Here is a 12,224-nt window from a genome sequence, read left to right on the forward strand (position 1 = left end):
GAAACCCTGAGATTAGAACCAGACAGGCTAACATATGTTTTACGCGCCAGGCTTGCCTGTACCCCAATGTGTTATATGTATGGATCAGACTCATAACGTTAGCTGCAGAGTAAAATATGTGGAGCACAATTTTGTGTCAGATGATGCCAATAATTAATATAATCTGGTAGCGTAGCATAGTGGTTAGGGCACGCCGTAAAGACAGAGGTAGCCTATAGGTTTGAAGCTTTACTAAAATAAGACTACACCAAAGCAATCACCCACAAAATTACAGATGTAAAGTACGGTAGGCCTAACACAACAAATGTTTTATTTGAAAGCTTGGTATATCAAGATAAGTATAACATTTCTTATTGGGAACACATGATTGCAGGCACAGACAAAAGCAAAGTCTTCATTATTTTAACTTAGATATGTTTAAACAGTAAATAAAAAGTATCACAGTGTGGTAATCAAAATACATTGGAATTGCTAAGGGTGCAAAAGGTAGCTCTCAATGCGTACTGGGACTCTAAATCTTTTAACAAACGTCAGATGGTTGTATGTTAGCTGTAGGTGCTGGTGTGTGCGGTGTGATTCTTGAACCAGCAGTTGTGGCACGAGAACCTCTGGATGGAGCAGATGCAATACGTGTTAACCAATCAGCAGTTGCAGGATGCTGAAAGTTCTTGCTTAATTCAAACAAGTTAACAACTGATAATTTCTGAAAAAAATGTGTTAAGGCCAATAATACTATTTTGACAAAATCCCAAGACTTTTTACAGCAAGAACTTCAAAACTTATTAATATGTAGACGATAACAAATTTATGTTCGCATCTAATTAAAGTATTACTTCACAATGTTTCATTATTACACTTACGAAAAGTGTCATTAAACGAAACACTTAACAGCAAGTTAAATTGTTGACCATATAAAAAAGCAAAATTCCCCAAACAAAAATAATTTTGTTGACCTCATAAGCACAAATAAGTTATCACTTTAAGTGTTCTTAACTAATGTTAAATTAAGGATACAGCTTTTTCTGGTAAGGGTGGTAGTTGAAATATTGATGGTGGTTGAGTCAACCGAAGTTCACCCGATGTTCCGGTTGGATGAAAATATTGATGTGCACGTGGGTTGTAAACATTTCCTCCCTTTGATGGCATGAACAAAGCCGGTAGACTAACATCTTGTAGTGGACCGTGAAAGTTCTTTTCTGATCTTTGTAATCTACATAACAAAATTTTAAATTTATACATACATAGTTGTTTGGTATTTTGAAACAAAAATACCCTAGTCTACTAGGCATTCAGGCATGTACCATGTTTGTATCAAGAGCAGGAACAAAACACATTAAACACCAGGTGATCAACAAATTTACAAGAACATAGAAACAATATTTGTACATCAAAATGTGTTTTTTTACGAAATGTTTGAATATAAGTTTGCCTGTATGATGGAGTAGACTTTCCATCAATAGAGCATTCTTAATACTATTCAAGAGATGATGTAAGTTATATATTTATGGTGATGTAGGACAAATATTTATGAATAATATTTTATTACGGCATAACCACATGAAATTAAATTTAATGTTTAAAAATAAAGGAAAAATCTGCACAAATTAAACTTCTACAGACTACATACTTATATTGAGAGGCTAACTTCTTTTCTATATTTGATGCGATGCGACTCCTTATTCTTGCGTCTAATTGTTGACGTTTAATAATCATTTCCTCTGTTAACAATCGCATTCTTACCCAGACCTATAATTATTAGAACAACATATGAAATTATTGATTTTTAATTCTCATTAACTTTTTGTTCAATGATAATTTATAAATTGTAGTTTTAAATTGTAAGCTATTTTCCTAGTTCTATGTCTGTACCATAAATGTTATTAAAAACAAATTGTCAGAAAACTAGAAACTATTGGTTTGTGTTAATGGTTAATCAATTATAAGTAAGGGTTGTCTAATATATATCTCACATTTTTGGGTAAATTAGCTCCCCAGTCAGGAAGTTGTGGTATCTTTGGTGCCCTCCAGTGACTGCTGGGTGAATGTGGTCGTCCCTCTGGACTTGGAGGTCTTGGGATTCCTACAATATTAAAAATAAAAGGATTCTTTCATTGCGGGGTTAAAATTTCTTTGAAAAATTGAAAATCAGGCTTTTCTTAAAACTTATCATACATAAAAAATATCCTTGAAGCTTTGTACCTGGTAGTTTTTGATGTTTATGATCAACTTTGTCCTTTGTTTCATAACGACTTTCGCCATCTATAGCAGGTTGTACAAACATCTATAAAGGAAATAATATATGAGTAGGTGCAACGGTAAAATATTTACCACATGATATATTCTGTATGTGAAGCAACATATAGATTACAAACTGAAATTACTACCATCTTATACTCTATTGAAGGCAAAGGTATTGAAAGATAGCAGTACAGATTTACATCACAGTAGATCAAAAAAATAACAAAACATTTAATTCCTACAAAAGAATGCAAAGATTGTATTATTTAAAAACAAAAGAGAAAGGAATCAACAGCAAAAGGACAATCGTTAAAGTACACTATAGATAAAAGGTGCATAAAATATTATCAATCAAAAAGTGTGACTACTGGGCCCATATTAAAGTATTACCTTTTTAATTGAGCATACAACCAACTTAATGTGTTAAGTATTCTTCAGCATTCGTCACAACAAACCTGTGTTTGAGAAGTTTGTAATCGTTCCACTTCAACAAGCAGCTGTTGAACCTTAACCTCATATTCATCTTGAATATTCTTAAGTTCTAAATCATGTTGTTCACGAATTACTTCAATTTCCTCAACTGGAATGAACCCCTAAACACAGAGCAGTTTACAATATGCTTGGTAAGTGAGAAATATTTTTTTTTTATATTATTTCTTAACAACCGTAGAGATTGTACAACAAGTTTCGTAAGCAAAAAAAAATGAGTCATATTTTATGATTTCTATTCTAGTATGTTGTATAATTATAACACATGTACTCCTGTACATAAAAGTGAACATTATTGAAACTAGAATAGCATTTATAGTATTGTGGTGTGTTTTAAAACTTAACAATACTTCTTAACTCATGTTCATAATAGAGTTTTATATTCTGTGAAGATTCTTTGTTTACTATCGACAGGATAAAAAAGAACAAAACATGTCCCATCTTACCCCAACCTAGTGTATACTTACTGATTTATGTGATGATGATGAGACAAATGACATGGCTGATGTGCAAACATCATTGTATTCCTTACTCAGCATCTTTACAAGCTCATCTTTAGTGATTTCATTCATGTCAACACCTAGCAATCATATTAAGTGTATAAGTTTCTTTAAACAGTGATAACACTTCAATCAACCAAGGGTGACAACAAATGTTAAAAATGCGCAGATCAACTTAGATAACAGATGAAGTAATAAATTACACTGAAACTATATCCCAAGTTTACATTTAAAATACATTAGTTAAATAACACACTTTGATGCATTGCATTTACTTTGTTTGAGGCGATTACATGAGAAACATTTCCATGCGAAGTCACCAGCATTAACACAGCAATGATGTACAACACAGCACGTTTATATTATTTATTAAATATATATACCTGTCACATCTTGTACTAATTCCCTTATCCCATCAGTATTAACTTGAACATCAGAATATCGCATTTTCTCATTCATTACCCAATAACACAGGACAGGTAGTTGACCCAACACACCATGGCTGTGTCCACCTACATACATTTATGATGTATAGCAATTCGTTTTAGACAACACAACTTAATTTTATAGTTCGTACGGTTACAAATTTAAAAAAGGCAGTTAAATAAGATAATTTATTGTTAGTAAAATAAAGAAGTTAAACTTTTTTAGCTTTTTAGTGAGGTTTACAAAATAATTTATATTTTTCTGAATTTTTTATATGTTTATGTATATGATAGAGCGAATCCTATACAGTTTTCTAGATAAATTAACAAAAACAAACAAACAAAACATGAAGCTGACCTATCCCTAGTTTTATTCCTTGTAGAGGAAGCATAGAAAGTTCATCATTTGCTAATCTATCTTCAAATGTAAGTTCATCTCTCTCGTCACTTTCAGTCTTGCCAGTTTCATTGTTTGTTGTTTTTTCTTTATGTTGTGAGGATGAATTGTCTTCATTCATTTTAATTCGAAATTTCTGTGAGAACACGTTGGAGTGTTTTTATAGTTTTAACAAAAGCAGGTTTTTTCTCACATACTCAACATAACATGAATTCTAGTGTAGTGATCGACGTGTGAAAGCGGGCGATAATAATGTTATCGTTGTAATTCCATGTTTAACGATGTTATATATTTACTGGTTTAATGATATTGTGTGAGTCCACGTACCGATATTGCCTGACAACGGAAACTGTCACAATTTCCTAGCCGTTTCCTAATTAAGATGCGTGGCTGCTGGCATTGTGTGTGGACTATGCCCAATGGTGAACTATGCTCAATACCCAGACATTGTATCTGTATTTGCGTTATGTGTGACTGGCGGTAAGCCTGGAGGCTGACGTGTTCCCTTCTTCTCACAACTCTCGTCTGTATAAAAGATGGGTGCGCCATGTTTCGGGACGCCTTGAGCCATAAATTCTGCTATCGTTATCGTATCGTTACGTCACTGTCAAGTTACTAATAAAGGAGTTATTAAGTGTTGATCTGGTTCCAATTGATCTGTGATTAAACGAGGTACAGCATCTAGTACGCGCGAAGAGGAGTACGATAGGACCAGACCCAACACTAGCATGTGAAGCATCTGTATTTAACATTATCATGATGGAATACAAAGAACATATAGCCTTGTGTAAACCAACTTCAATAACCTTCGGTAAGTCTTAAGTTACAACTAACATGGAAATATTTAAACCTAGTGAACCTGTAACAAATAAATGTAATGACATTATCACATAATTAATAAGAAATGTCACCTTCTCTTGTATTTCATCCCATGTTATTGTTGCCATGGCAATCATTTTAGCTTGTTCACCTTGGTGTACTGAAATCCTCAGCTGCAAAACACAAGCGACAAGATTAAAAAATATATAAGTATTTACTGTTAGATAAGCAGGTATCAAAAAAAGGTTAACTAAAACTACTTAAAGCAATGATAAAGCCCTAAGCCACAACTCAAAAGTAGGTTTCCATTTGATTTGGATGGTTCACCGACTACAGTGGTTCACAAAACAGTTAAATATTTATTGAAACAGTTGTTATTGTTGCTCATAGGTTGTGTTTGTGTGTTATTAATTTGTGCTTTATTTTTAAATTGCGTTCAAATAGCGAAACTTACGGCATCTGTTTTATCTCCAACATCAAACGTAACTTCTTGATATTTGCTGCGATTTATATTCAAAGCATCTGAAGGTTCATCATCAACTTTTACTTTCTTCAAAATACTGCTTGGCTTTGCGGCAACCTTGCTTGGTGAGGATGGAACTGAAAGTTATTGTTTATGCTTATGATGCTGAAAGAATTAATGATGAAAACTATTGTATGATTACAATGTGTTTTACTTAGATTCACAAGAAGGGGGTTCTACTACTAACCATATTGCGCCATTATGTATCTCCTGTCTACTTGTGAGTTACTTTGTTAATTAACTTTGTTATTTCTTTGATAAACACTGTTCTCTAAACTAAACAGAGTTGAAACTTAACATTTTAAAATTGCTATCGGCGATGTAACCTTTTTATTGCACTGACCTGCTGGACTAGAAGGTGTTTTTGCGAATCCAATTGATTTCCTTCTTCCAGATTTCCCCCCAAGTTTTCCTTGTGATTTAAGCTCAACCTAAATTGTAAAATGTGATCAAACATTTGAAGCACAGAAATTAAAACTAGAAAATAGACAAACCATTGTTGGAGCTGTGGAACAGCCATAAAAAATAGGAGCACTCGACAGTAAATAACAATTTCTAAAATGTAACACTTTTTATGATAATGCTTAAGTTAAACAAGACACAACACCGCAATAAAAAGCATGCGGTGGATGATAGACCACATGATTATAACAAGAAATGAACAAAATCAAACTTCTGCTTCTTCAGCTTGTACAACTTGTTCCATTGTTTGAGGCGTGTGGTGAGCTGATGATGAAGCAAGTGTTGATGTCTTTTTGTTGATTCCACCAAAACTGACATTACATGAAAGATCTAAACCTTCATCATCTAAAAATATATTCACCATTTATTTTGGTAACGGTTAAATTTGAAATGTGATATGTAAATACATTAATTCTTATTGATGCTACGTTGACAACTCTTGTTTTGTGCAAAAAACGTTTCAATGACAATTCAAGTCCAAAACATAAAAGTGAGAATAAACATAAATCTAACAGAAATTTTGAAATTATCTCAATGACTTGTAAAAATAATATGTTTAAAAACAGGTTAGACAGAATTTCCATATCAATTATTTTTCATCAAAGTTTCGAAACAACAATGGCGCAAAAAACCTGAAATCCTGGTTGGCATGCAAGAAGTATTTGACCAAACAAAACTTACACGTTATTGTATTTTTAAATTATAAAAATAATTCTGATTAAATAAGGTACAGATAACTGTCAAAGCAATAGATATATTTACACAAGTAAAAAGTAAGTTAATATCTTTAAACTACTAAAACAATCAAATCACCTTTAAGTTCCACAGGTCTGAATATCCTTACAACAAGATGTTGATCGAACTCTGGTTCATGGGTCCACACAGATTTATCTTCAGATGGAGGTTTTACCACAACTTCACGAATCACTTCTCGAATCTCAGGTTCATCAGATTCTGGTCCGAAGCTCACGCCACGCTTCCGTTGCTGTTAATAAATATTCTTTATCAGAAATAAAAAAGAAGCTTTGATTTTTGGATTATATTTTCCATGTATGATTTATATTACTACTTTAAAAGAGAAATGTTTTTCACAATGTTTTGGGTCTGTTATCAAACCTATTCCAGGGACAGTAAATTAAAAAACATATCAATTATATTGAAGATTTTCAGTGGCAAGCTTGTCCTGCAGTAGCACCTTAATTGTTGAAGTAATTGACCAAATGCCTAATTTCTTGGGACATTAGTGTGCCTAGCCATGGGAGATGGGACCCCACGTCCTCATCCATATGCAACAGAAATTACTTATGAACCTTCACATCCGGACTCCCATCGTCTACGTTTCCGGTACTATCCGATATTTCTGATGGAATCCCGTCTGCTTCACTTTCAATATCTGAACCAGCTTGTGGTGTTCCTTTTATTAACAAATGATTATCATTAGAAGGAACTTTGGATTTTATGAAATACTTACCATCATCATCAGCAGGTGGTGATGCAGCTATAACAGACAACATAAACCTCTGCTTCTCTGACACACCATCATCAACGATGTGTTCTGGTTCATCTGGAAAGATTATATTGTTTTAAAGGTAATACGTTTTGCTGGTAATTGTATTTAAACAATAAAAATCAAGTTAATTATTACGCAATTAAATTATTGAATGAGGTCTTTTCGATTTATATTCTGCCTTAATAGCAACAGCTTAGAGTGCTTACATCATATTGTTACTTTCCCTTACAAAAACAAGCAAGAGGTTATGAAAATATTTTTACACTGTACTGTAGCGTTGACTGTGCTCTGGCTCAGATTTAATGATATATATTCAATGTATAGCGAAAACATAAGCTGTCTTACAATGAATAACAACGACATACAATTACTTTGTGCAGTCAGATAGCGTGTGCATTGGAGAAAGAACAGCATCTCCAGGCTGTAGAACATGGATATGATACATATATATATTGGCCCAACAGTACGTGATACTTTATTCCTAAACACTAGTTTATAGTCATGCCAATCAAATGATAGGTTAATTTAAATACAATTATCAACAAACCTTGATCTAATTCTGATTCATCATCACTTAGTTCAACTTCGAGTTCATGTAGATTTACTCTAAATAATTCAATCAAACAGAAAATTACACCAGCTTAAAAAAATTGTTTATATTCTTTATTTTTAAATCCTCTGTAGTTATAACCTTAAGTTCTTACCCATCTTTTAGCTTCTTTTTAAATGCTTCAATTAAAAATTTCCATCTTCTTCCATGAGTCTTTGAACTTGTCACCTAGATGTAAATTTGTATTAGTTACAAACACACGCACATTTAAAATTACAAAGTAAAATATTTGGAATATAAAGTTAAAAAATACATTTATTTTAAAAATATTTAAAAATACACCTTTGTTACAATTCAAAATATGTTTTTGTTACTTTTGCAAATGCTTTCTCCCAGTTCATTATTCGTTTTTCCATGTCCAGTCTTCTGGTGTGTGCGTCAATTAGTTGCAGACGACGAATTGCAATATTAAGTTGCCGTTGCTTGCTTTCATAATCTGTATTTAAAATTATTGTGAAACAACACGAAAACAAAGTTCAAATTAGAGTATGAACAAATAGATAAATACCAGTCCTAACCAGTGTGTAGTTTTTTTAAGGCTTCACTTCTTTGTTCCCATGGTATGGAATATATATTGACGAGTCTTGTCAATTCTTGTATAGGTGTATGAAGGTCAGTGATACTACAAAATAGCATATTATGGGTTAGATTCCATTCATATCATAAGGTAGAAATAGGATAGTTAATGTTTAGAAGTTAGTTGGCCAGTTTCAAGGATACTAAACAGAACAATAGTTCCCAAACTAGTGTCCGCTGTTTAGGTCTGTACAACAATTTCAGAAAGTCCGCAATGTACAGTGTGACGCAGCCTTTTTCTCTACTGAATATAAAAACAAATACCTAAACTAACCCGATGTAGTACAGAACATGGGAGTTGCAATGTCCAAAACCAAATAAAAACTTAATGATTTAATTGCAGCAAAACAAGTGCACTTATTCCATTAAGCGCTTACCATATTTGATCGTTTGGGTTTTTTTATTGGTGTAGTTTGTGCATTTTCCCCATAGCATTCTTTCATTTTTATTGGGCCAGAAATATCAAAATAATTGCAAAAAGGCAAAATTTTTAAAACAATAGTTGCAAAAAGGCAAAATTTAAAAAAAAACAGGCAAAATTTGTAAAAAGTATGCGAATCACTAAAATAGAAGTGGTAAGCTTTGAATTATTAGTCTTTAATTGTTGGGTTTCAATTTATGGCTTTGAACCGGCAAACCACTGGGTGAATCTTACAAAACAAATATTCAAATGTGTGTGAATTTCTTTGAACCAACCTTCTGAACATTTTACCAGTCACAAGCGTGATCGCAACAAGCAAACTCGGTGGCAACTCATGTTGTAATAATTCATCTTTCAAATCAAGTAATTCACTGAATGAACTATCCACCAGTGACAAACAATTATTCACACCTAAAATATACAACAATATTAAAACTTAGTCAATGTAATATAATCAGAAAAAGAAATGAGTTCTAACCCAGGGTAAGCCACATCATCTGAATGACATAGAAGCAGCGTGGGTGTTGGGATAATGGACCAAACCTGGCTAAAATCCCAGGTCATTTCTGAATATATAAATAAATTAATTTTACCGTCGCAAAGACAATCAAATTTATTTTGCTCTTCAATCTCTCTCTCCAACTGTGCAGCTTTCATTCTTGCTTCTTCTTCATCAAACATCGCATCATCTTCCACTTCTTCATCTTCATTCAAGTTAATTATCGCTCGCTTTGATTTCATGTTTTAACAAATTTCTAAAAAGTTTAACCGAATGTATTTTTTTATTTTATAGTTATCACGAATTTTAATTGTAAACCAGCAAGAATATACAACATGTATTATGTACCGACTAAAGACTTTGCATATTAAGTAACATTACATTGGTTTATAGAAAAACAGTACTTGGGAATTAAGTCATATATATTTAAAAACAAATATATAATTCACATTTATAGCAGCGCTGAGTACTAAATTTAACAACAACTACTAAATTTAACATATAAATTTAATTTAAACATTTCATACTAATTGCAGAAACCAAAACCCTGGCTTAAGCAAAAAATTAGAAACTTTCAATTAACTGTTAACCTAAATGTACAAATTAAATTGCAACAAATGAATTACTACGTTGAGGAAAGCGCAACAGAGATTGTGGTGGGTACAAGTGATTGTACAACCAAACCCTGCATCAAATCATCATTTCTTCCATCTTTTTCAGCTCGATAATCCACAAACATTTCTTTGAATGTCATAAAATCAGTGAAACTGGTTAGTGTTTCAAATATTTCATCACAGATTTCATGCTTATGGGCAGTCAGAGATGCAGCAAACTTTTCCATAGAAAACCAGGGTAGTTTATTGGTGAGTCTCATTTCAAGGTATTTCTCAAATATAGAGTTATATTCTTGGAAAATATCAGTGTAAATAAATTTATTTTCTTCCGTATCTTCAAATACATGGTAATATTTATCCATAAAATCTTGTTGTAAATTGAGGAATTCATCACTTATAAGAACATCTTGTATACTTCCAATTATTTCATCAAATCTTTGTTCATCTTCACTTCCACAAACTACTCCTTCCATCTCGGATCCCCACATTGCCATATCAAAAGTTTAACTTTTATCAAACTTACAAATTTATTATCCCAATTAAATCTGAAAAACTGAATCAAATATTACAGTACACCCAAACCAGTCTAACAAACTTTTCTAATACGCGCTAACGTATATTTAAAGCAAATTGGTATTTACATGGATGAAATAAAAGTAAACTGTCATTAGAATCGAATGCAAACAGTGCAAATTTACAAAAGCATTGGTTACATAAGTGATAAAGTATTCTACGTTTAACATCTACACAAAACTTTAAACAGTCTGTAATTCCTCTTTAATGTCGGTTTCTTCCATTTTTATTTGGACCAGCAGGTCGAGCCACACTCCTTCCCTCAACCCCACAATGAAACTTTCCTTTCATGCCATTCTCAACCTCATTACCACGACTAGATGGAAACAACTTGCCAGTTTTCAATTTCCACTCTCTTTCAAAGTCACTTGTATCTTTTTCCTCCATGTCAAGAAACTTGCGTTCCTCTTCAACCTGTCCTCCTTTCTGTCTCCGCTTTTCAACAATTCTTCCTCTCGGCCCGATGTGTTGACCAACCGCCATTTTTTCAACCCCAGTTTCACTATCACGGACAGCACGGTGCGTTTCTTTAATGGCGCCTGGTGCTTGGCGAGTAGATGATGCAGCTTGGTATATTTTTGGCTTGGACTTACCATCATTCATGTAAGACATTGTTGAGCACGAAGAATACATATGAACGTTTGGATCATTTTTCATTTTTTCCATCCCAGAATGCATTTCTTCAATGGCTTTATTCATGTGCCGAAACATCCCTTGGAAGGGATCCATGACTTCATCATTAGCTTTGGACCTACGTCGATGATCGCGTTTATCATCTTCTATCGCAAATCGGAATCCGAAATCATCGTGTTTTGGAAATCTTGTAGAAAATTCATTGAAAAACGGGTCTTCTTCAAATTCTTTGAACATGTTACGAAACATGCTTGTATTAGTAGATTTTACATTGAAAGAGATGTTAAATAAAATATAAAATCAAATCGTTGACAGTCCGGATTGCAAAGCACTAATATCAGCTATGTATGTTTACGTTCTGTAATGAGTTGTGGTATTTTCCGTTGGAGTTGCTTCTCCATAGCAATGACCCGAAGTTAGTGAACCGTAACAGTTCGATTTTATATGTGTTTTTTTATTGTGGTCTGATATATTCGTTTGATAAAAAAACGAACAACATAAAACAAATTAATATAAATAATTCAAATGTGAAAAAGATAAACATGTTTGAAATAGCGCATATACAACTTTCCAAAAGGCGAAAATGATTGAATCTCTATAGGTTCAAAAGACGTCACCAACTATTTCGTTCGTTCGCTTGATGTCCACGTCATTTTTTTCGTTTGTTTATGTGGTCATCATTAGTTGTTATCTCATAGTTGTTGTGACATTAGTATAACGGCGTTAACGCAACAGTATATATAGCATTCGGGGAATGGTTTGAGAGGAAAAAAGAGTTTCGGTTGTCAGACAAATCGGCGTGATAAATGGGTTGAAAAAAGCATCAAAGTAAATAGATATAGGCCTACAATCTATGTTCTTTGGACAGCAAGGGGGGCGGACGCTCACCAAGGTGATCCTAGAATAAAGATATTATAGCGGCCATTTTCGATTTG

At 33.1% G+C, this 12,224-nt stretch overlaps 3 protein-coding genes and 1 long non-coding RNA gene across 5 annotated transcripts; 1 reads left to right on the top strand and 3 right to left on the bottom strand.

Moving 5' to 3' along the window:
• Nucleotides 1-275: 275 nt before the first annotated feature.
• On the bottom strand, nucleotides 276-9,711 carry LOC149739471 (uncharacterized). 2 transcript variants are annotated; one of them, XM_089871640.1, is made up of 22 exons: nucleotides 9,564-9,711; nucleotides 9,246-9,381; nucleotides 8,492-8,595; nucleotides 8,288-8,409; nucleotides 8,068-8,141; nucleotides 7,911-7,969; nucleotides 7,325-7,417; nucleotides 7,164-7,267; nucleotides 6,667-6,838; nucleotides 6,065-6,198; nucleotides 5,735-5,822; nucleotides 5,323-5,468; nucleotides 4,961-5,041; nucleotides 4,011-4,185; nucleotides 3,611-3,739; nucleotides 3,195-3,307; nucleotides 2,694-2,831; nucleotides 2,200-2,281; nucleotides 1,971-2,080; nucleotides 1,628-1,746; nucleotides 1,015-1,210; nucleotides 276-703 (listed from the first exon to the last, which is right to left on the bottom strand). In XM_089871640.1, the coding sequence occupies exons 1-22, from the start codon at nucleotides 9,709-9,711 to the stop codon at nucleotides 521-523; spliced, it is 2,706 nt and encodes a 901-aa protein (XP_089727766.1). In that variant the 3' UTR covers nucleotides 276-520. The 2 variants fall into 2 exon arrangements, with proteins under 2 accessions (XP_089727766.1, XP_089727767.1); XM_089871641.1 differs by lacking the exons at nucleotides 9,246-9,381; nucleotides 9,564-9,711 and having other exon boundaries at nucleotides 8,482-8,595.
• Nucleotides 2,277-4,688, top strand: LOC149739472 (uncharacterized). The gene is made up of 3 exons (XR_016384354.1): nucleotides 2,277-2,570; nucleotides 2,677-2,861; nucleotides 3,142-4,688. It is a non-coding gene; the product is annotated as an uncharacterized LOC149739472 (long non-coding RNA).
• Nucleotides 9,712-9,722: 11 nt separating the features above from the next.
• On the bottom strand, nucleotides 9,723-10,577 carry LOC149739473 (ADP-ribosylation factor-like protein 2-binding protein). Its single transcript, XM_089871687.1, has one exon. The coding sequence runs from the start codon at nucleotides 10,575-10,577 to the stop codon at nucleotides 10,095-10,097; it is 483 nt and encodes a 160-aa protein (XP_089727813.1). The 3' UTR covers nucleotides 9,723-10,094.
• Nucleotides 10,578-10,636: 59 nt separating this feature from the next.
• On the bottom strand, nucleotides 10,637-12,211 carry LOC149739474 (myeloid leukemia factor 1-like). The gene has a single exon (XM_089871683.1). It carries the CDS (start codon nucleotides 11,536-11,538, stop codon nucleotides 10,861-10,863), a length of 678 nt encoding a protein of 225 aa, XP_089727809.1. The 5' UTR covers nucleotides 11,539-12,211; the 3' UTR covers nucleotides 10,637-10,860.
• Nucleotides 12,212-12,224: the final 13 nt, after the last annotated feature.

Source organism: Ciona robusta, chromosome 2 (assembly GCF_009617815.1).
Source record: "Ciona robusta chromosome 2, ASM961781v2".
Lineage (NCBI taxonomy): Eukaryota > Metazoa > Chordata > Ascidiacea > Phlebobranchia > Cionidae > Ciona > Ciona robusta.